Genomic DNA, 26,373 nt, shown 5'->3' with positions numbered 1-26,373 from the left:
TGTGGATGATTAAACAACAATTAATAATTTATCACTAAGTATTTAAACATTTTTTTCCGTTTCTTTCTTCTTAATACAAAGCATTTCTCAGAACTAAACTAATATAAGGGGAATATCCTTTGGTGAACACATTTGGAAAATTTTTATAATAAACTTCAACTTAGATTCTCAAAATTCTAATTCCGCCACTGTGTATAAATATAAATATTATAATTTAGGTACCTTATATGCATAATTTAGATCATTATGAATATATTTGTATAAAACTTTCCTTGCATCTAACAAACACTGTAGTTTCGACTAAATCTTTTACTAAATCTTCAGTCTTTAATATATCATCCTCTATATATTGACTTATCCGCCTCGTCGCAATGGAATATACAGATAACTTATGTTTTACAGTTTCCTCAAGTTCATGACGAAGTCTACAGAAATCATCATAGTATAAACTTACATTTTCTTAATGGTGTTTGATTTGGCTGTGCGTTATTGCATCCCGATATAGTAATTTTTGCTGAATATCTTCTTCTTATTTTCCAGAGGAAGTGTGAATATAAACATGTACTTAAAATTAATATGGCTTCCAAAAACTACACTAATTATATGATCTTTAATATATCTGTGTATATTAAATCCTAAAAAGTATAATCGCTAATATCCTATATCAACATTATGAATCTATTGGAAATTTTCTTTGTGGTGCCATTAAAGGAGTAAGGACCAATGAATTATACAAAATTGAATACAAGATTTCAAACGCTTTGGGTTATAGTTATTCAAATTTAACCCATAAATATACTCGCAGTTATAATCAAGAAAATTTCTCGTACGATCTAAGGCAAAGCAAGCACTTCAGATGCTCTTGACCCCAAAAAACAGTACAGCACAATAATTGCAGATGAATAAAACCAAACGTTTAATTTAAGCAATGGGCACATTTTTTTTATTACCAAAGATACTGTAATCAACGTTTACATTTACCTACAGACACACTGTATGACTGTGTATTTATTGTCAACCACCTTTCATGAAGATCGTTCTATTTTATTTATGTCTTTTATGGTTCCTTAGCGTGGAAGCAATTAAAGTATGAAGCGTCAGTTGTATATATTTTGCTGTCTCAAATTGTCTTTAAAATATACGGAATTAAAAGTGATTACTTATTCCGAACTGTCTCCCGCTTGTTTCACACTGCTCATATACTATAGATCCAGTTCAGTACATCAAAAGCTCAAGTACTATGCCGTGAGTTCATAAGCCTTCAAATTTATTGATGTGTTCGTTTGGAAATTCTTTTAGGTATGCAAAGAGAACACATCGCTAACATTAACGGCTACAAGTGGAAAGTTTATTAGTTTTATAAATTATTTTATGAAAATGAGATGTGTGTCTAAACTAATTAAATTGCACAGATCCATAAACAGCGCGCGGAACATTGCTAACGAGAAGTGAATGGAGGCGAACAATTAACCAGCACAAGTCCACATACTTCGATACGAAACAAATTTGGAACAACTCGCACAATCGTAAATGCTGCTCAAGTGTATCTAAAACAATTTGATATTTCTGAATTCAACGCTTCATCAGGTTTTTGGAGCACAAATTAAAATGCAGCACAATGAAATGTATCAGACCGACCGTTTGCACTACAGGTCGGTCTAGCGACTACACACACTTCAACATAGCTTGATGATACCTTAATGCATTCCGTACATTACACCAAATACGAGGTGTGATCAAAATGTAAAGAGGATTTTTAATTTTTATTAAAATATTTATATAATTTTTTTTATTCTTCTAGGCTCCAATTGATTGGGCTCCACTTTCCATTTATTTAACTTTTAATATTTATTTCATTTCCTTTACAATAGTGCCCCTCTGATATTGAATTGCTGACATTTTTCGCAGTAATTTAACCTGTAAAGACAAGGACCTGAAAGAACTGGTTCGACCATGCTCTGAGATTCTGCTGCAAAATGCGGTTTCTCATCTTGGAGAATATACTATAATATATATATATAATTTCACATAGAATTGTCGGAAAAGCAACAAATTTTCAGAATAAATTTTACTCCCACCTCTGCCATATGCAAAACATTCTTAAAAGCCGCTTTGTAAGAAGTCGAAGTTGCTATTCTTCGTATTTTTTACACCCTATGTAACCTATGATTCTTCTATAAGCATTCACAATCTGCTGATATTTTTCCACTTTTTAATCGTTAATAAATTCATTTATTTTTCTCGACTTTTCTGAATATATTTGTACCTATTATAAACTCAGGGTTGTGACACAGTAATATAGTCAAAAACTTTCTTCAATATTTTGAATCCATCGCTACACTTAGTTCTGTTTGATTTGATAGTTAAGGCCTACATTACTGGTAGTGCAACCAATACAAAACTCTATGCGATAAATGAGATAGGCGGCGTGCTTTCTTATGATTTCTCGCAGTTGTGGATCACACCCCGTACGTCTTATATTAAAAATTTGTAACTATGTTATATGAGTTTATATTTGTTGAAGCAACAAATTAAATTCACGTCAATTATTAATCTAACATATCGTGTTGTCTTGTCTTCTTCTCTTTCTTCTTATTCTTATTCTTCTGTCTCTTTAATGTCTTTTTAATGTCAAATTTCAGCAGTACCAAATAAAGATGCATCGATCCTTTTGGAGTGCATTGTAAGAAGAGCTCTTTATATACAGCCTTTTGACATGTTTTTTGCTTCATAGGTATATGTTAGTCCATTTTAGGCCTAAGCTTGTTTTACAACAACCTTTATTCTTCACACTGTAACCATATTTTTTTTATTGTTTGGTGTTCCTTGTTTTCTCGTAATTCTAAATTTACTTTAAATATTCGTAGTGGTACTCTGCCTTTAGGATTTCGTAAAACGTAACCTATCCACTCTAAAGGTTTCTTATGTCGTATATTAGTTTTCAATAAAGAAAATTTTTGTTCAAAGGAGTACCATAAACCTTATTATAACAAAATGTTTTTGTTGATATATTTTAGAGGATATAGACCTTTTCACGCTGTAATAGAACATATTTCCCACTTGTAATATTCATCACTGTGCCACTGCAAGTAGTCGTGGAAATATTTGTACGAGTAGTTATATTCGATTTTTATTTCTCCCAAAACCTCATAATATTATAAACTTTTCTGTATATATCGCACTATTTGTCCGTTTCTTCTGACATTTGTTTTTATAGAACCACTGACAAATATATTTATATCTTTGTCTACGTGGCGTCTATTTTTTCTAGTAAAAAATATTGACAAAATGAAACAAATCTTCTAAACTTCAATTTATATCTCTCTAAGCATCATTCCACCACTCGCACTTATATCACCTTTCTATGAAATATTTATAGATGCAGATTATCCAAATATATTAAATAAAACTTTTTTAAATATTTTCGCATCACTTACTGAAAAACTGAGTTCATATTAATGAATAATGATTTCCCATTTTTTAATGAAAAATACCGAAGAATATTTGCTTCTTTATGGGTTCCCTATTAAACAAATGAACTGAAGATGCAGAACTAAATAATAGCTCTCAGAATGAGATAAAACAGTTTTGATCTTAATTATTATGAAAAGTTTAAACATTTTCAAAATAAATAAATTTGTATGTGAACTGTAAGTAAATACAGACGCACGTCTGAACTAATTATGGAAACTTTGTGTTCGCATTTTATTCATTCAGTGGATTTGTGTATAAATCAGCGAATCTCGGATAGAAATAAATACTGAATACCGAATGAATGAGGTATTTGGCAGCTCTTGCAAAAATAAAATACAATATTTACATATCTTTCTATTTAAGTTAGTCTTATATTAATTTATTATAAGCTCTTACTTTACATTTCAGTTATTGTAAAATAAGTCGAGTCCATTAAAATCCACAATCGCAAAAACAAAACAATACCAGACCCCCTATATAACCACAGGGAGAAAGTTTCAAATGGAAACGAAAATCGAACATTTCCCGCACCTTTTTTCTGCATAGTCGTAAAATTTGTACGAGGGTTACTGTTTATATTTTGAGGCTAATAATGAAAAAATACAAACTTGTCTCTGAAAATTCCTTTATTGTTTCTCGAAGTATTCTCATTTATGATTAATACACTTTGACATGCGTTCGAACCAACTGTCAAAGCATTTCTCCAATCATCTTCAGACACCTCCAAAACATGATTTTTACATGCAACAATGGCTTCTTCCGTCGACATAAATCGTTGTCCACACAATTTACAACTATTCTTGACGTTCGGGAACAAGAAGAAAAAATTAGGTGCCAAATCAGAACTGTACGGTTGAAAATCCATCAATTCGATGCATAACTATTTGAATATTCAAACAGCCAGTTGTTAGACGAGATGTGTGAGCACTCGCATTGTCTTAATGGAGATGGAGAATGATCTGACGGCGCTTGTTTACGTTCCTGTAATGGTATAATTGCCACATGACCAGTTTTCCTAACAACTTTTATTAGATTTGGTTCATCATAAAACACTCATACAGTCATACAGTGGACTGCTGTTAACGTTCCGACTCATACGCATATATCCATGTTCGTCTCCTGTTACAATCCTATATACTCGTACGTCTTTTGAAGCGCCACCATTGTACTTCTTGAGCATTTATGTTCACGGTCCACCAATCGACACGAGCATCTTTTTGAGATCCTCATTTTGTCAAATGATGGGGGATCCAACGAGATCAAACCTTTCTCACTGCTAAATAATCGTGCAATATTTTATACGGATATATGCTAATGGAACTAATGCGATCTTGCATTATTAGTTTTTGTACACCATCAATGTTTTGTTGGTACAAGAACTGAAGAATTGATTTTGGATGACCTTCACGAATTTCGTCGTTTTGGCAGTGAGCGAATTGCGAACTGCGGTCACGATGAAAATCATTGTACCAGCGTTTCACAATGACGAAGGATGGATCAAGTAAGTTGATTGATACACCTTTGTCTTGATAATCCACGTCGATAGTCGCTAGTCGATATAAGTCATCGCGCGAAAATTTTCTAGGGTTATACTTTTTTTCATAGGAAAAGATATTCCAAGTGTTGTTGTGTGGATGTTTCTTATAATTTTAAGTTTTTAATCCATTCCATATTATATTGTCTGTGATGGCAGCCAAATCCTTGAGACTATACTAACCTATAAAACTGCAGATAAATGGGATTTGCATGGTAATTATAGAAATATACTGAACTCGACGACAGATAATCAAGCAAGTGGTAATTAATTTATGTAAAAATATTTCATAAAGTGGTTCAATAAATGGTTTCCATTATTATTTGCACTAATCTATTCCCTATAATTGGTTCACATGATGAATCTTTTATTACACCTCATTATAACAAGAATAATTCATCAAAAACTTTAATAAAAATCTATAAAATTAAATTAAGAATGGAAGAGATTTTACTAAACCCACACCACATAGTAACGACAATTATAGGCTTTATTACAAAAAAAAAAAGAATAAATTTCTTATTCAACGCCTCTGATTAAATACAGCAAATTTCACGGTCTAAAAGCCAGTAGAATAAGTATTTTAGATCGTCGGCCGGGTGATACGTTTATATATAGGTACAATCCTTTTGGATGGCTTCTACGTCCACAATATGTTATATTTTAATAGGGAAAAACATTTATCTCAAAAAGGTCATCCTTTTTACGGTTTCAAATATATATACCATATATAATTGCCAATAAATTATGTCTCTGCAAGTACTTTCGACAGCTCCACAGATGCCATGCAATTGCAAATAGAAATAGAGTCACAAATCTTTCTGCTATAGCTTACTTCCCATCAATATTATCTGCAGTACTTTATCCCAAACTCAAGACTTTCCAGATAAAGCAATTTTTTTTAAACTCTTCTAATTGATCTCTTAAATAATTTCTATATTAATAGTGGACTATTATTTCTGAATATGAAAATATAACCTGTTATACATAGTAATTTAATTTTGCATTTTTTATTCAGTAGTTTTTAATTTAATTATTTTTCATTAATGTGTAATTTCTTATCTTAATTTTACACTCATTACTTAATGTTTTATTTGTCATTTATCTTATAAAGAACAAAGTAAAAATATCTGATTTGTTTCTCAAAACAGTCATATATCAATATCTGCAAGTATAAACTCGTTAACGTGTTTTTTCAATCTGTGAAGCAATGACACACCTCGACTCTATTCAGATGATTACGGTGACTAAGCTTTTATTCACTCAGATACAAAGTTTCATGCTTAGAGAGTATAAACAACCATATAAACATAAATTGATTAATTGCAATGACTCATTACCAATTACACTTCTGTTGAAACAGATGGTAATCACTTGGTATCAGATCTGGACTTTAAGTTGCTTGCATGACAAACTTTCCAACCAAGCTCTCGGAGCTTTTAGCGTATATTGCTATTACTGATGGAACACAATTCCTTTCCTATTGCGTAAAGCTGACCGTTTCTGGGCGATTTCTTCTTTTAGACGGTCCAATTGTTTACTGCACAGTTCCGAGTTGAGTTTTGCCATAGGAGACCAGCTCATAATACATGATTCCTTGCCGTTTCAACCGGCTCACCGTGATTAAACCACGACCGTCTTCATTTGACGTTATCGTAAGTGGTCCACTTTTCATCACTAATTACCAACCGCTTTAGAAATGGGTCGATTTTGTTGTGATTTAACAGCGATTCGCAAATGGAAATTAGGTCTATGAGGTTATTTTGCGTTAACTCATATGACACCCATTCAACGAGCTTCTTTTTGTATCTAGTCTTATTCAAATGGACTAAATCGTTCCAAATGATTTTTTGTGCAATCTTTAGCTCTTGACCAATTGAAACAGTGCTTTCATGATGGTCAGACTTGACAATTTTCACGCTTTTTTCGGAATTTTCGACAATTGTTCTCCAAGTGCGTGGTGCAACTTTGACATCGAAGTTACCGGAACGAAATCGACGAAACCAAAATTGCGCAGGATTGGATGTTACAATATCAAGATCATAAACACTATTCACTATTAGCATTTTCAGCCGCTTGGCTTGGGTTTTCGCTTTTGCCAAAGAATATAAATTTGAATATAAAATTTATATACCCCCCTATTCTAAATACTCCTATGGAATAAGTCTCCCTATTCCTACGCGATTTCCACAAATAGAAGTTTCGTTTTTTGAATTGCTTGGGAACAACAGAAATTTTGAAAGCATTTGCAATTTCTAATGGCGAAAAGTACGAAAATGAGAATAACAAAGATGCAATATTTTACCTGCGCATAATTAAAAAAAATTATATTAAACTTATTCAAGGAATCTCATTCATTCTAAAATTTGGGTTCCATTGATTATTCCATTGTTTTAAATAACAATAGTTAACGCTTTAATTTATGGAAAAAATCCGTGTGGATAAAATAAATAAATATATTAAATAAAAATAATAAAAATTTAAATATATTAAATACATATTAATATATTGAATATTAAAAAAATATAGGTATTGAAATATATAACTATCCACCTGCATATATAATGTGATGTTTTCTTATGGCTAGTACAAAAAATAAGACATAACACTATCCTAAACTAATCGAACAGATTGCAGAATCTAATAGAATAAATTATTCTGTCATTGAATAATTTGTATTAGTTTCTAATTGAGACACACAAAATATTCAATAAATTTTAGAACTGCCTATTTCTTTACTGATAACTATTCGAAAGGGAATGAACATAGAATAACTGTGGAAGTATTTAATTGAAATACATTCCATCTTGGATTTGCAAATGTCAAACAATTATATAACAATAATTTAATTAACAGTTTAATTTATTTGTAAAAACATAGAAATTAATACTTAAAAGACTTGAACAACGTACGAATTAATTGGAAAAAATAGTTTCAAATAAATTAATTTTAAAAAACCAATTCAAAGAACAATAATAATAATGAAGCAATTCAACGGTGGGTAGATTAACAATATTTGGTTTTTTTATTTTAGCACTTTAGGCAGCATATCGTAACGTTATTCACCTTTTAAGCATTAAAATACAGTTATGATCTAAAGAAGTAAATTGATTAAAAAGTGTAGCCCCCTTCGGGCTTATTTTGATTAGAACTAAATTGAAGTTTTCCATCTACTTCCTGTGGTGCGAACTCAGACTCAGGATCATCATCGCCATTACTGAAGTAAGCATCGATAAGAGCAAAAGCCTTTTTGTAAACATCCTCGTTTTCATGTTCCTGCAAGGCCTCTAATTTATCTAAACCGCCAATCTCCTCGAAAATGAGACAAATACTTTCCAAATTGCCGACTCTTTCAGCTAGTGCAAATATGTTGCTAAGTCCAGCAAGAACAACCTTAACAGTGCGAGCATCTTTTGTATTAAGCAAACCAGTAAATGGTTGCAACAAACTATATTTCTCCAACAAATCTATAATCTGTTCAGGTGATCCACTTGTAGTAGTATTTGTTACAGCCCAAGCAGCCTCTTTTTGAGACTTAAAGTCACCGCGTTCCAATACATGGCGGATGCAATTAAATAAATCTAAATAGAATACGAATTTTAAGCAAAAAAGAATTGGATTTAGCCATTTTGTACTTACTGGCATCTAAAACTGCTTGGATTTGCTTTTGATTTCCAGCTGTTATATTACTAACAGTCCAAGCGGCCTCCTTTACAATATTGCTTTTGTTATGACGTAACAAAGCAGCTAACTTTGGCAAACCACCAGCTTCAATTACATGATCGGTCTAAAAATATAAAAGACAAACATATAATTCAATAAATAAATATATAAATAATAAATCAATAAATAATAAAAAGTAAATGAATATATAATAAAAAGTAAATTAATATATAATAAAAACCAAATTTTCAAATAACAAATAAAAAAACAAATAAATAAAAAAATAAATAATTCTAAATAATAAATACACAATTAATAAATTCTAAATAGTAAATAATAATGATATTAGTTATTAAAATTTAAATATAATTTTTAATAAATTATAAATAAATAATAACCTTATTTCTATAATAAATTCAAATAATTCATAAATAAATAAAAATTAAATTAATATATAATAAAAATTAAATTAATATATAATAAAAATTAAATTAAAATAATTAAACAATTAACACATAAAATTATAAAAAAATCACATTAAAAAAACAATTAATAATAATTATAAATAATAAATACACAATTAAAAAGCTGTAAACAATTAATATTAATAATATTAAATGATAATATTTAATGAATTATTAATAATCAAATTAAAAATAATTTAAAAATAAATAATAATAACAAATAAACTAATAAAAAATAAACAATAATAATAACAAATAAAAAAAAATACAAAATAAATATCAAATAAAAATTAGCTGATATATAAACAAAATAACAATAAGAAACTATAATATATAATAAGTACTAAAATAAACACATATATAATAAATAATAAAAAAAATTAAAAAAATAAAAAAATAAACAGTAAGTAAATGAATTATATGTAAAGTGATAAATAAGATATAAATAAATAAATAAGATATAAATAAATAAATAAGATATAAATAAATAAATAAGATCTAAATAAGATATAAATAAATAAATAAGATATAAATAAATAAATAAGATATAAATAAATAAATAAGATCTAAATAAGATATAAATAAATAAATAAGATATAAATAAATAAATAAGATATAAATAAATAAATAAGATCTAAATAAGATATAAATAAATAAATAAGATATAAATAAATAAATAAGATATAAATAAATAAATAAGATCTAAATAAGATATAAATAAATAAATAAGATATAAATAAATAAATAAGATATAAATAAATAAATAAGATCTAAATAAGATATAAATAAATAAATAAGATATAAATAAATAAATAAGATCTAAATAAGATATAAATAAATAAATAAGAAAAAAATAAAGGTATACAATGCCGATTTCTACATAAAAGATAGAATTTATAATAAAAAAAACAAAGAAATCCTATACTATACCAATAGAAACAGAAAATGTGCAACAATTGCAGTAGTGAAATAACAACAGAACCATGACTAATGACTAAATATGCAGCAAAATACGTAGCTTCCAAGAACGGCCAGGTCTACGCCCCAGAACCACTTGTCAACCACGACGACCAAGTGTATGATAGTTCACTACCCCTAAAGGAACTTTACAACCAAATATGTAAATGATCTTGTATATATTGCAAAAACTGAAAAATTAAATGCAACTTTAAAAATGGCTTTCTAAATGACTTTCATAAAAATTTAAATTTTACTGTCTAACAATCCCAAGTACATACTTTCTAACACTTGCACAAATTTGAACTAAGTGATGCCAGATTTCACATGATATTAATGTACACAATGTACTATACGAGTAACATATTAAAAAGTAAAGACTTTTCCAACAAAATGATCAACCAAATAATTAAGAATACTTAATGAAAACCCAATGTCTTTGGTCATTGACAAACTGACAAAATTTACAAATCCATTCCCTACATATTCAAAATTAACCTCAAATCAAATCATTAACTTTAGTTCTTTTAACAAAGCAAAACTCAAAATAACAAATATACAACAATAAATAAAAACACATATACTGCAATGCAACGAACAAAGTTGACAATTCAGAAAACCTAATTTAGGCAACTTTAGGTTATACAGCTGATCCAAATGATTCAGTTTATTAAACCTAAACCTTTAGCAAAGCCTAATATGCTCTTGAAAAGAAAGTCTTGAAGCTGACAAAGATCCTAAAAAAAATATATAACTCTATCAAAAGTAGTTAGGCTGCAAAAACTGCCGGGTTTACGTTAAGGAGCCACTTGCCAATCTCGACGACTAAGTGTCATTCATCATCACCTAAAGGGACTTTGCAAGCAGATTTCCACAGGCCACAACAACATTGAACGGAAAATTCAATATTTTACCATGGTTCCCTAATCGGTTATGACCCATTAAAAAACTTACCGCAAGACTGATATCTTTACGGGACATCTCGATGAGCACGCTGGATATTTTCTTAATAGAACACGGTCAATTTGTATATAGATGCCGGTATAGTGTTTTGTCTTCCCATCTCTTATTAACAGTTCAGCATAAAAATAATTCAAGAACTGGTTTGAAACAACCTAATTTTGTATACCAAATTCACTACGAAAAATAACCGTAATAGAATTACGTACCAAAGCAACAACAGGTCAGATTTAGGTCTTGTCAAGGTCGCTTGGCGATAAGTTGGTACCTCATACTAATCTGTTACTCCCTAAACAAATTATCTTTAGTGAAGCGAATTGCAATCGTGGCCAGATCACCCATTCACATGTCAAACAACTAAAAAGAAGATTAATTTAGTAATCCAGCTGAAGAAAACCAGTTATAGTATCCGATACTTGATACTTTTTCAATATGAATTGATAAAAATATTCTTCACAGTGAACACAATTATATAAAAACTAATCTTACACATTTGTAAAGTGTAAAATCCTAAGTCAATCAACAATCTGCTTTTCTGCTTTTCACAAAGAAATAACTATATATGCGTAATTTTTAGAACCAATAAATATTTTTCTAAGAATCAGTTACATCAGCCATGCCGAAATAAGATCCAACAGATGTCTTATAAGCACATGCTGCGGAGAACGACTTCTTACTGCTAGTACAAACCAATTTTCATTCTCAATTATCATCAGTCATCTACTTCTTGTAGCTAGAACAAGAAACAGAACCTAATAACAGCGGAACGGCAGAAAGTATCAAAAGTGACAAAAGTGAACTAAATGCAACTACACCTCTCTTTTGTGTTTTTCTTCTATATTCCAGGAACAGTAAAACTATGGGAAGTATCGTAAGTAACATGGATTCAATGGAACCACACTCCCCCCTTTTGTGTTTATCTTCTATTCGTGAGGTGTTTTCTAGGAATAGCGGAACTACCGCGTTAAAAGTGCTACAAAAAAACTGAGTTAATTTCTAAATTAAACACATTTGGGTTAATAATAAGCGTAAGTGCATTACATTTGCACACCAAAATCAAATATTAATGTTTAAGCACAAAGGCTCTTTGCTAAAATTTCGAAAATAGCACCTTTAAACGGATACTACTTCAAAGGCGGGAAGAGCTTCGTAAATATATAATCTTTGACATATTTATTTTCCATTTGTGATATGAAATCTTAACTATGCCGCACTTCACACATCCAAATAAATGCATTTGAATTGGAATGCAAATTTGATGCACTAACCACGACTCTACCTCAAGTGTGAGGTGGTGCTAAGAGGTCAGGCAGGAGAAATTGCAATGCAAGAAAAACAAATTTTTCGTTTTTCATTTTTTTGCTTTTGAAATATGAAGTCAATATTAGCGGTGCTATAACTTCTTTTAAAGTATAAAGCTAACAATAAATGGTAAAAGTAAAATGCATACGAACATTGCTGGAGACGAAATATATGTGACCAGCAGCACAAAAATTAGGAGTTAAGCTTATATACAAAATTAAAACTATAAATTTGCTATATTATCACAGCAAACAACTGTGAAATATCGCAACTATAATTTAGTTAAACAAATTTATTATTTAAATTACCTGGGAATCTGTGCCAGTAACGATGTTGCCAACAGTACGGAGTGCTGGCACAATAATACTGGGCTCTTCAGATGCCAGCATTGTAACGAGGCGTGGCACGGCACCGGTCTCAACTACAGCTTGAATCTTGTAATTTTCGTCATCGGTGACATACGACAAAGCCCAACAAGCATCAGCCAAAACTTGCATATCATTGGTGCACAATAACTGCGACAACATTGGCAACAAAATTTGAATTTGACCGAATGGTGGCGATGGATTCTTATTGCGGCACAAGTTTGACATCAGCCAGACAATATTACGTAAGAAGGACAATGGTGTATCCATGGTTATCAACTGTAAAATACCAGGTATGACGTTGTGGTTGATAACAATATCACGAGCCAAAGCACCATCACCGGCAATATTACCAAGAGCCCAAACAGCTTGCTCAGCAAGATTAATTGATTTCGATTGTAGCAAGGCGACAAAATGTGGTACGGCATCATGATCAATTACACAGCGCGTTTGTTCAGACGTACCAGATGCGATATTGGTCAGAGCCCAAGCTGCTTCAAATTGCAACATAGAACTGAAAATGTACAATATATTAAAAATAGATTACAGAATAATTTTGAATTATATACTGACTTGGAAGTATCTTGCAAAAAGTTAATGCATATTGGTACGATACCATGGCCGATCATAATATCAATGGGTGGATGACGTTCACGGCTAAGCATTTTTCGAGCTGACTGCATACCAATGAATTGTTGCTCCTTGTCTTCCGAACGCATTGCGCGTACAATTTCCTCAACAGTCATTTGAATTGGTGACTGTCCAGTGTTCTCCTTAAGTGGAGAAACGACTTCGTCTTCATTGATGTTGCGACGTTTGAACAGCTGATCCTCTTTCTTAGATTTACGCAACTCAATGGTCACTTCATGACGACGATGACGCGATTCCTAACATAAAAACAAAATCATTTCTATTTATCGCACAAATTGCCCAAGCCAAACACTATGTACATACCTGAGTGTTAATGGTGTTACTCTTATAGGAACCCTGACGATTGGAGTCTGCTTTGCTCATTTTGATGGAACAAAATTAAACACTGTAAATGATAAAAATTACAAATTATATTAGCTCGAGCAGTTGTTGAAGTCTTTGCAAGGAACGCTTATTATGCTATAAGACATTGGCTTCACCAAGATTTTTTATATTGAAATCTACACAGTACATAGGATGTGCTACCGCCAAACGACAAATAAAAAATGAAAGCTGCAATAGCAGATGTTTTTAGCAATACAAGTATTAAGTATTATTATTTAATTCCACGAAAATTAATAAAATAAACACATGTTTGTGCAGCTCGCAAATTCCTTCATATGCAAATGGAGGAACCAGCCAACCACGCTGCAATTCGTTTTGCCTTACAATATACAAATTGATTTTAAATTTCATAAATTACTAATTTCATTAACGAAAAAAAACGAACCAAACACAATTGATACACAAAGCATCCTTTGACCTGCGTGCGCCCGGTCCTCCACGCGTGCGCCCGGCTCACAGCTGAGATTAGCCAGGTAGACAGAAGCGCCAGGTGCACTTGCATTTCAGGATGTGGCTAAACATATATGGCAATTTGAGCAGTTCAGTTTAATAAAACAGTTAGCTTTAAGTTAAAAATTATTCACATTAATATAATTAATTTCTTATGCCGTTAGTCGCTACAGTTAAAATGTTAAAATGTCAAAAACAACAACAACAAAATACTAAATATGGCCATTTTAGTTTTCCGCTAAGTAACAGGACGAATGTTGCACGATCTCGAATTTGATATATAATTCCTTTAAATCTGTTATTGGAATTATGTATACTAATTAGCAGACGTACGTGAAGCATGTAATGAAATTCTTTTATCAATTTTACTAAATACTTCCACAAAAAATATTTCTTAAAAATCAGCAATAACTGCGACAAGATGCAATTGGACGCTATTCGCATTATATTTATTGAATTTCAGATATTTCTATAATATTTAATAAGTACAACAAGTAAATAATCGTCTAAATATTACTCACCCTTCAATTCAATGAACTCAAACACAAATTTAATCAAAAACTAATAACCACTATTGCAGGTCACAAATCAACGCAACCAATTGCACCGAACACAACAGAGCACTTCGTTCTTCGGCGGCAAATACCGTTTAAATTTGAAATCTCTTCGCTATGCCTCGTTTTTGCTGTCAGTGTTTGTAGACTTTTTTACACTAACAAAATACCAAAGGCAACAGGGAAAATAAGCCGGTTTCTTCGATTGTACCCGTCTATCATTTTACGCTTGCGTGAGTGAAATAAAGCGATACTTTCGTTTCTTGAGTGAAACACACTAGTTTTCTAAAGCCTTTGTTCAGAGTTGCTCACTACTTTGAACTCAGAGCTGTAATTTAAAATAATAATATTTAATAATTTGTTTGTTTTATATTCATATCGCGAACACTTCAATTTAATAAACATATATAATTTCATAATTAATTGATTAAAAATCAATTTAAAAAAACAATTTTCATTAATTAATTGTAAAATTATTAACAACAGTAATTCAATTTAATTGTTTACACATTTATATATAAATTTATAAATTAAATTGCACGTTTTACATATTAGACTTATAAATGCATTTGAATTCAGTATATAATCAGAATTGAAATTTACTCTAAGGACCATCTTAGGCCATCTTAAGTAGTCAAATGATTGTAGAACACGACAATTGTTTTTCAGTTTTATACCAGTTTGAAAACATAATAGATTGAACGTAACCTATAAAGTAAATATATCATGAAAATTCATTTAAAAACATTTTACATATGAAAATATCGTTTATTTATGTTAATTAAGAAGAAGGATGTTAAGCAAGTCTTACAAAAAGTGTTGAAGTTCTTAAAATCGATTTTAAACTTACTCTAATATACTTATAGGCCGTGTGCGAGTTTAAGTAAATTGAACTTAAATAAATTTAAATTTCCTAGGGATTTTTTGCACTGCACTTATGTATATATATATTTATTTATTTATTGCATTTATTTTTTATTTTTTGTTAAAAATTTTCAAATTTATTTATTAAACATCTTATAAAATTTTTGCAATGGTAACATCTAATTTACCTACTTTTTATCTAATTTACTCTACTCGAAATTCTGGTAAATACCAGCATTCGCTGCCATACCGACATAATTTACTATTTCCCTCAATTTACCATCAATTTATTCGAACTCGTACACGCCCATAATCTATTAATACAGCACAAGTAATCGTAATTTTAATTGTTCGCCATGTTCAACTTGTTTCGATCAAGAATCAAGCTTAAACTACAATCCGATTTCAAAAAAATGATTTAACTATAGTCCATATAAAATCAAATTGAAATTAAAACCGTAGCTAAGAGTAATATAATTGTGTAGCAATATTGTAAATAATTCTCATATTGTAAATCAAAACATAAAATATTACTGCAATATTTGACATTTGCATGTATGAGCATAACTTAAAAAACAGAAATGATAAACAAAATAAAATAAAATTTAAATTTGCTTTGTGGACAGGTTTTAGGAAAAACGTTCCAGACGAGCAAAACAGAAATCACAACTGCTTGTACAATTGAATTTTACATAAAACCACTTTTAACTTACTAAAATCAGATTAACTTCAATTTTAGTTAGAAACATTGCTTTCACACATTGAATAAATACTTTAGAAGTAGTTTTAAAGTATAAGTGTGCTAGCTCTCAACTGATAGCAATTCAAAAAGTATTTTTGTTTGCGCGAAAACGCTTTTAAAATTGATTATAAAATTTGTTTAGTTATAATAGATTTTTTGACCAGTTTAATATATCAATTAATTTTTTTTTTTAATTTTTTAAATTAAAAAAAATAATAATTTTAACGAATAATATAAATTTTTATATTATTAACCTTTTTTAAAAAGTAAATAAATATATTATAATTTTATTTATGTTAATAATTGTTTTGTTTTTATTTTTAATATCTAAACTATCACTATTCTTTAATAAATAATATTGTATGTATTTTATTAATTTGACATGCTATACATATACTAAATGGATGATAGTATGTTATTAACATATTATTTATTATATGTAATTTTTATTCTAATTCTTGTTTTGATGGAATAAAAAGTATTCCAATGCTTATATCTTACATAAAATTTACATTTCATTGCTAACACGAAACAGTTAGCACTAATAATACAATTAAAATTAAATTTTTATAGAACATCAACTCAGTTAGTTAACAGTGAAATAAGACATCAGAAAAGAAAAAGTAAGTGTCATCATTATTTAGGTGTTAAGGCCGTGTTCAAGAAAATTGATGACAAATTAAGAGAAACAGTAAATTACATCGGCATGACAGCGAATGTTGGTATTTACCAGAGTTTGAGTAGAGTAAATTAGATAAAAATTAGTTAAATTAGGTGTTTAAGTTGTTAGGTGTTAAAATTGTGAAAATTTTATAAGATGTTTAATAAATAAATAAATAAATTTGAAAACTTTTAACCACAAATAATAAATAAATGCAATAAATAAATATTCACATAAGTGCAGTGCCAAAAACCCCTAGAAAATTTAAATTTACTTTATCTCGATTTACTCAAACTCGCACACGGCTTAAGAACTATTATGGCTTTAAATTTTATTTAAAAAATTTTGATTTTTTTTCCAATACTTTATTAAATAAATCAGAAACAAATAATTAAGAATGTGTGAACGGGTACAATATTATATTGTCGTCATACAGCTTAATTTTATGATTAAATTTAATGTTTTTTGCAACATTTTTTTACCATTTTAGCACCTGTTACGTACACAGAATAGTGCGCAGACCATGTAGTTTTAACCCAATGCAAAATATGTGCGGGCCGCTTAAGAGTTGATGTTGGAGACAATATATTTCTACGTATAAAAGAATAGGAGAAATTGCCATTTCTATATTTTTAATTGTAGACATATTTAACTCTATGTAAAAAATATATAAGAAACGATTTTAATCCTTTTAATTCTTATATAATATTTAACATAAAAAGTAATTTACTTAAATAAGTTATGGGCTTAAAATCTTTAAAAATAAACAGCTACTAAACTCTATAAAATGTTATACTAAATGGCGATGTTTTTTTTTCTTGTTATGAGAATGCACTGCCAGAAATTTTTGAATATCAAATATTTTTATTTATATTAGCAATGTGGACAACAATTATATTAATTATGTCAAAGACATAAAATGTAACTAATGTAAAATATATTTAAGATGCTATCATTTAAATAATAGTTTCATAAAAGTATTAGTACAATAGACTTTAAATCGTTGTGGAAAATATATCACGTTTGCTGCATTGCGATCTATTGAAAATGTAAATTCTAAATTTATTTTAAATTAATTTGTTATTATTAAAAATATTTTAATCTAAAAAAAAACTATATATATTTATAATCCATCTATATATTTGATATAAAATAGTATACCCAGTATATCTGGGTATTTATTTCATTCATTTTAAAAGCGTTCTTTTTAATTATCATCTTTTCACAACACGTGCACGTCATTCATTTTCTGTGTCATCGAAGCTGTACGATAATTCATTACGATTGAAATGGAGCTGTATGGCATAAGTAACGTCTTCGAAGTAAGAGATAATAATTTTCTTTTTTAGAATTCATTTTATAATGTTCATCTGTATACATATGTATAAATAATACCGAGGTATGGATATTAATGTGTATTTAAATCTTATTTTATTTATGCCTTGACTGACCAAGTTCCTGGCGACCATCTCTGCATAGTCCTTAAAAGTTGTTGTTTAAAATATCTTACGTTTTAATATGGCTAATGCGCTGTCTCATCACCTCCAGTTAATTATAAACATAGGTTAATCGAAGTAATAAAATTATCAGGCAATTGCCATATTAAATCTTTACACATATCATTGTGTAAGTTTTAATTATAAAATCTTTGGTTAGTTTAACTAATCATTTAGATTAGGGCTGTGAAGTTTCCTTCTGAGATAAAAAGTTTTTAAAATTTTGGAAAATCTCATTAAATGGAAAATAAGTTTATTTCTAGACTTATCATATATAATAAGTGTTTAATAGACTTTATCCGTTGTTCTCATTGTAAACCGTGATGAAGTTATGACAATTGCGAAGCTCCCACTATGGACACGACAAGTTTATATTAATGTTTCAGTGGTTGAATATAAAGAAGAGAGAATGATTGAAAGAATTTAAAATAAATAATGAAAAAAGTATTAATTGTAGACACGACAAGACAAGAAAGCAATCCTTTTACTACATCATTGTCTTTGAAAATGAGTATTTATTACTTAAATAGGGTTTAGACTTAAATCAAGATAAGTTAATGAAGAAGGCATTGCTTGTAAAGAAGAGAAAGCGAAAATTAAACTCGTCGCTTTAGTAGGACTTAAACGTAAATCAATTAAAAATAAGTTTGTCTGTCCAATGGTATAATTAAATATATAAACAAAATGTGTTAGCTAAAGTAGTAAACAAAACATCAATATAAATTAAATAAAATCAGAATGTGATATTTTCAATTATGTTAAGATGGTTAATTAGGTCCTCCGTTTGCATTGCTCTGCAATGTGAAATCGAAATCTCCGCTAGGCAAACCAATGATAAGCGCAGAGTCTGTGTATGTAACAGAATTATATTTTATGTCAAATACATTAATTTAAAGACTTAATCTTTCAATTTATGCGATCTAAAATTAAACAAGACACCTCGTTGAGAAGTTAAAAATAACATTATAATCACACTCATCTCTACGAATGTAAATAAGAAAATATTCTCATTGTTAGTAATTTTTGCTATTTAATAATTTATTAAGGATATATATGGCTTGGTTTATGAAATCTACCTACAACAAAAGTAATCATTATTCCGTGCATTCGCCAACGCAACAGAAGTAAGGATTTTCAATTTTTTTTTCATTTAAATGTGTGGAACGTATGTTAACTACCCACAATGTAATAATGCTCTCAAGTCTGCGGTTGTATGCCAAAATTAACATAAAAAATAAAATAGCTAAATAAATAAATTATGAGTTTTTGTTTACATTAAAATCAAAGAAAAATCTTGAAAATATTGCATTTATTTATTATTTGTTTTTATTGAAACTGTGCTGTCCGCAGCAGAGTTAGATATCACAGCACTAATAACAGTTGCAATTTAACAGTCGCAGAAACAATGTTATTTTATTGTCAGCGGCTCTGCTAGTCAGAGCTGTTATTGTTCTTATTGCTGTTATTATTGTGAGTTTATTTTGAAAAGAAAAAAAAAAATACGTTACCGACATTATTTGAAAAAAATGTAAATATATTAAAAATAATTAAGTAATTCTTGTTGGCCCAACATTTGTTTTATTCGAAGCATTAGAATTTGTGTAATTTTGCATACAAATTGTTTTACTGTTAAATTTAATTTGCATTTGCTGAATCTGTAATTAATCTGTTATTAAACATAGTCTTCAAATGTTATTTTTTTTAATGTTAGTTTCTTTTAAATGTATTTAATTATTTCATTTATTTCTAGAAATAAAAACAAGCGTGAAAGATTTAGTTATTATTTATAATAAACATGTTCAAAAAGCGTTAAGTGTTGATAATTTGATAAAAAAAATATTTTACTTTTTAATGATGGTTGGATTATATCCACCCAGAGATGTGTCCATTCAAAAGGGGGTGCACTTGTTAACATATAATATAATAAAAAATATTGTAAGTAGTCTTACATACCATAAAAAAATAAACGGTGATGAAATAAGAAATATACAATTGTTTTCCTTAATAAATTGCTTATGTTGTGAAATATATGGTACATATGTCATCTTGCACCAATATGTTAAAGCCAAATATCATCCAACTCGAAATCTTTTAATTCATGCCACATTATTGAATACATTGAATAATAATATTTCAGTAGCATTCCCTATTGAAGGCAAGGTAAATATACCGCAGTTATATCTCCAGATCTTTAATCATTCCAAACTACAAATATTTATGAATGTAAATATGTTCACTGCAGATTGAATAATCACCTATAGAAGTTGGGAATTGAATCCAACTCAGACTGCAGATACTGCAGGGAATAGAGAGAAACGGCATACCATGTGCTTGGGGAGTGCCCGGCAGTGATGCATAAGCGAAAGAAACACCTAGGAGGGTATTTCATGGATCACAGGATTCAAGACTGGGGAAGATAGGATCCATACTGTCTTTCATTAAAGAAATCGGACTTGGAGAAATACTCTAAACCGACAAAGGGGCACAATAGATCTTTTAGGTCGCAGTGGACGATCCCTTACTCAATAATAATAATAATAATAATAAATATGTGTCTTGTGGATTCATGCTAGTCTTCATTCCAAATGTGACAGTGTTGTTTATTTATGAAGTCATTTATCTGGGAGACAGACGATGACTCGTATGGAATAATAAACCTCCACTTCCGCTTGTTGTAAAGCTCTATCTGTAAAATTTTTATTCTATACAATGAATAAATGAATTTGATACAATTTGAAATGGGATTCTTCAAAATAAATATTCTACGTAGTACCATAAGAAAGTACAAATTCTTAAAAACGAAATCAATTGATAGATCTTTAATCCTATCTGCACTTTGGTTCATGGCAACTATGTTTCTAGCAGTATTATTGGTAACCGAATTACCGAGAGTGTTTAAGTTTAAGCGATACTAATCAAAAGAATGACACTTTTTATGTTTTAATTAATTATGATATTTAAATTAATTATAATTTGTAAATCAACTTAAATGAAAATCATTTGGTTATAAGTCATGCCACTTATTATTTTTCATATTACATAGAATATTCTGAAATTTAAATTTTCAGCAATGAATTCAGCGCTTCTTTACAGCGACTGTGGTACTTGAATCCTTCTGTAAATGAAGAAATAAATTGTGGATCCTGTTTTCTTACAAGCGGTGGCGTTTATTTAAAAGCACAGTATTTATTACTATTTAAATTTATTTGCATTTATGTTTAAGAGACAGGCATCGAAGAGTAGTGAATTGCAATAACAAAATTTTATTAATTTCAATTAATTGAATTTTTGGCTGACTATATAGTTGATTCGAATATTGCCTAATAGCCTTCATTAACAGTCTATTAGGAATTATTTCTTATGCGTGCCAATAATCTTTTCGGAGACTCCACATACAAAGAAATGTCAGTCATATTTGAAGCTCAGATCGTCTTAATTAGCTTAATTAATTATATCTAATTAAGTATCTTGGGTACTGACTGTTAAGCCTATTGCAACACACAAGAGGAAATCATATTTAATTCGTATTGCATCCACACAAAATTACACTAATGACATTCACTGGACGAAGTTAAAGAAAACATATTTTAATCTTCAAAAAATCATTTCTTTTTAAAACTTTTAACAACAAAATTCGTTTTACATTTTTTACAAAAATAAAAACTCAAACAAAATCAATGGAATTCACATTTTGCAATGCAATGAAATATCCATTTCATTGTGGTTTACCCTGTGGTTCGTCATCTTTTTGATCTTCAGTTACTGGTGCTGGCGCGGCTGTGGAGGAGCCATTGTCTTTGGCTGTACGCAACTCCACCACATCGGAGTCATCATTTTCTGGTTGATTGGAGTCATTAGTAGGTTCGGATTGTGGTATTTCGTATTGTGGATAAGGCGGGAATTGTTGGTCCTCTGGGTATTGTGGTTGTTCTTCTTCTTTGATTTCTTGCAACTGTTCCTGTTGTTGCTGCTGCTCTGGATACTCAATTGGTGCTGGTTCTGCTTCGGGTTGTTGTGGAACTTCAACTGGTTGTTGTACTTCAAGTTCTTGTTGTGGTTGCGCGCTTACAAATTCTTCCTGAACAGGCTGTACCTCAACTGTTTGCTGTTGCACTGGGGCTTGTGGCAAGTATTGTAAGTTTTGTTGCACCGGCAAATGTTGTATATGTTGGACTGGAATAGCAGGTGCAGCGGCAACGGGGGTCAATTTAGCAACAATTGGTTCTCTTTGAACAACAGCATTAAAACCATTGACATCATCGGCGGTGTAGGTGACTGTGCGCTTGAACCCATCAGCATCGACTACGCTATATGAACCAGCAACGTTTCCACCACTGCGTGTTTCCACTTGGTGCTTGATATCGCCTGTGATGCTGTCATGTACGCCATACGAGAAATCGTAGCGTGGTGCAGCGGCATATTCGACATTCTTTAGTACTGGTACAGTAGCGATAGCGGGTGCTGGTGCAGACGAAACGACGGTTTTAGTTACTACTGGTGAAACAGTTTGCACAGTTGCTACTGGTGCAACGCCATAAGACTTTACGACTGGTGCTGCTAGTGGTGAGGTTTTGACGTACGAAGCTGGTGCTAAATAGGCGGTTTTAGCAAAGACTGGCGCTGCTGGTAGAACCGTTTTGGTGATAAGTGGTGCCGTTTGCTGGTATACAATTGGTTGGTGGTGATAGACTGGTGTATGGCTGGCATAAGTTACAGCCGCTGAGGAGGCGTAAGGATTGTATGCGTATGAGGCTATTCCAGCCATGCAGCTTCCGGCTAAAGCCAAAATGCTGAGCACACCAATGAACTGAAAATAGCAACCAAAAAAGGATAAAAAAAAAAAAGAGAAAATATTTAAATAATTGAAATTAAATTAATTAAATTAAAATTCCAATAAAATTAAAATTGCTTTGTGCAAAAATAATAGTCAAGTATTCGCTATAATTTGGTATGTAATGTCACCACTCCAACCTCACCTAACTATCTGCTGTATTTCAAAAATGTTGCTCCAAATAAGAGCAATGGAAATTATGAAGAAATTGAATAATAGTAGTCAAACGAATTTAAGAATTCCGCCGTTGAAGTCGACATTTTCATTATTCTAGCGAACATCCCAAATATTGATTCTACAAAAATAATATTCCTTATCAAGCGCAATGATTGGTTTCAAAACTCTTGCGATTTCACAGTCCTAACTGAAATCTCAATACTGACTCAATACTGAATTTATACTTAAGTCAGTTTTAATATGTCACTAAAACGAACTAATCATCAGTAACGCATGAAGGTACCTTATCGTCATGCCAAGATACTGACACTGTAAAAATCTACAAGGAACATCAAACCCATTAGAAGATCAAATACCATATTGAATATTTTTGCTGTCATTAATAATAAAGCTAAAGACAACTCCGATGACGATTTGCAGTAGATTGTGACTGTTTTATACACTTCAAGCAATTAAAGTAGAGACAATTGATTCTAACTTGATCATTAAATAATATTTTCCTATGTGACCCAAAACTCTACTTAAGCTAATGCTGTCAATAGAAATATAATTCCTAAGTAACTCGTCATGGAGCCTGCGTATTATAAAGAAAGTTGATCTCTTTAAAATTTTTTATTAAAACATTTTTAGTAAATTATGCCATAGTAAACTATGCCGAAGCCCTGTTAAACAGACGTTTTCATTAATGGTCATATCTCTTAACTCCACAACTTTTCAAGTCCTAAGTTTTAATTTTGTATACGATATATATTCTTTCAAATGGGCGTTCGTTTCTATCGTACAGCGTTACTAGTCCCTTTTAAGTAATCTTTCCTTGTACATCAATAATTCGAACATTAAGATCAACATGTACGGTTTAAGTAACAAGTACGCTATGAATATATAATATATACAGATAGTGTGTATGTTCAACTGGATTAGTTGAAATATATGATAACGAAGATAATGAGGAATACTTAAATTAGTCATTAGTCAGTTAGTTAGATGGGTGGAACTCTGCAGAAGCCCCCTATCAATCATAGAGTAAAAGTACCCAGATGCACTAACTCGGAAAAGACTCAACATAAGATAAGATACTTCAACCATAGCATAAAATAATTCTTATGCATTTAGGATCAAAATGCGATTATTTTTCCTTCTAACTGAAGATCTAATGATATGAATTTGATGCAGAGTGAAGAATTGGGAATGAAGATTCAAATAAAGTATTTTAGGCTACTTAAAATTCTCTTCCAATAAATGAAGTGAACGTTGAGTTGCTTAAGCATATGAGCAGTGGTAAATGTCGACTCTCATCTAAAGGATGGATATTCTTGACCAATGTGAAGTAGATTATTATTTGCTTTACTTTGGTTGAAATGCATATAGGATGATGTCTACTTTTCCCATTCAACTGAAATTGACTTTAAAATGTACTGTTAGTACCGATGCTTTTTAAGTAATTAAACCAAACTAAACTGAACTATCTACTCCAACCACAAATCATTTCCTATTGAAGGTGTTGTCAAATAGTAAACAAAAAATTACTTCCGTTCAATTTGATTTAGTTTTCAGAGGAGATATTATTTGCACATATTTTCCATTTAAATTAAATTAATTAATCAAAAGTTAAACGCATTAGCATGTTTTTTTTCTTGTTTTTAACGCATTAGCATGTCACGGATAGGTTTTGATGAGCTGGGTTTCACATAATTTCTCATTTGTGTTTATCTTTCTGCAATAAATTATTTGCACAACTATTTACATGGCATGTCCTTGCCATCCTGCTGGGTTTTACGGTCGAAATGAAAAAATCACGGCCAAATGTTAATTTGTCAAATGTAACGAATTATTTGCATACGAGATCAGGAAAAATATTTTATCACGAGCGGGCGAGTCACTTACTTTGCTTGCCATTCTGTCTGTTTTTAAATGTTTTTAAATGTTTTTCAAGTTTTTTGTTTTTCGAATAAAGAGTCGAAGCACGCGCCACACTTTAAAGTCCGCGTTACAATATCTTTAAGCGATTTTTTTTATTTTGAAAGAATACTGCAAACCCAAATTGAATTCCAATTCGGCGCTTCGCTTGGCTGTTACTATGACACTGCACTACTGGCAACTGATGCTGTCAACATGAGGTGTCAACAATTTTATACTCTGCCAACAGAACCAACGAAATGATCAAGAAACTACCGAAATTGCCGAAACTACCGAAACTACCGAAACCACCGAAACTACCGAAACTACCGAAACCACCGAAACTACCGAAAATACAGACAAAAAGCCGAAGCTGAGGAAGAATTGGCAGAAGGAGCTCAACCAACCGTCAGCTTAAAAACGTACACATACTCGATCATATGCAGACACGGAATTGGTGGTACAAAACCGGATGGCATGTGCCTCGCTAAGCAAGTAGTAAACCACAGAAATATAACCACGATGGTGCCAAAACAAACGAAAAAAAAAACTGCCGAAATAATGTCGAGCACGCTATGCGACCCTTCACAACGCATGTTAATACCTTCGTTAATATATTCCACTAAAACATTTCACCCATCTATGTAACCTATGAACGAGTATTTAATGGATCAATAAATAGATTAAGTCTGCCTAACTGTTTCAAACTGGTTTAGCTAAGTACTTAGGCTCTGTTAAGCTAAAGCACTTTTTTTTAAGTCAGAGCCTAACACTGGTCGACAAAATATAAACTGAAAGTTATTAACAGGAAATTTACTTCATCTTGAAGGTGAAGTAGTGTACCAGTCCTTTTGATAATGTTGCGCCATATACCCACTATAAAATTATCTTCAATATAAAAATTTTGGACGGAAACTATAATTTTGAAAGCAAAAGAGATGAATTTTC

The 26,373-nt window shown here is 30.5% G+C and overlaps 2 protein-coding genes and 1 pseudogene across 2 annotated transcripts; all 3 read right to left on the bottom strand.

Annotated features, from left to right (window-relative positions):
• Window positions 1–6,648: 6,648 nt before the first annotated feature.
• Window positions 6,649–7,321, bottom strand: LOC119688689 (annotated as a pseudogene).
• A 542-nt stretch (window positions 7,322–7,863) lies between these two features.
• LOC119689255 (importin subunit alpha) lies at window positions 7,864–14,882 on the bottom strand. Its single transcript, XM_038104046.1, has 6 exons — window positions 14,726–14,882; window positions 13,674–13,755; window positions 13,293–13,606; window positions 12,663–13,233; window positions 8,648–8,795; window positions 7,864–8,589 (listed from the first exon to the last, which is right to left on the bottom strand). The coding sequence occupies exons 2-6, from the start codon at window positions 13,731–13,733 to the stop codon at window positions 8,120–8,122; spliced, it is 1,563 nt and encodes a 520-aa protein (XP_037959974.1). The 5' UTR covers window positions 13,734–13,755; window positions 14,726–14,882; the 3' UTR covers window positions 7,864–8,119.
• Window positions 14,883–22,236: 7,354 nt separating this feature from the next.
• Window positions 22,237–25,425, bottom strand: LOC119688688 (cuticle protein). The gene is made up of 2 exons (XM_038103356.1): window positions 25,414–25,425; window positions 22,237–23,328 (listed from the first exon to the last, which is right to left on the bottom strand). The coding sequence occupies exons 1-2, from the start codon at window positions 25,423–25,425 to the stop codon at window positions 22,237–22,239; spliced, it is 1,104 nt and encodes a 367-aa protein (XP_037959284.1).
• Window positions 25,426–26,373: the final 948 nt, after the last annotated feature.

Source organism: Teleopsis dalmanni, chromosome X (genome assembly GCF_002237135.1).
Source record: "Teleopsis dalmanni isolate 2A chromosome X, ASM223713v2, whole genome shotgun sequence".
Lineage (NCBI taxonomy): Eukaryota > Metazoa > Arthropoda > Insecta > Diptera > Diopsidae > Teleopsis > Teleopsis dalmanni.
This window is presented reverse-complemented; position numbering and strand designations above follow the sequence as displayed.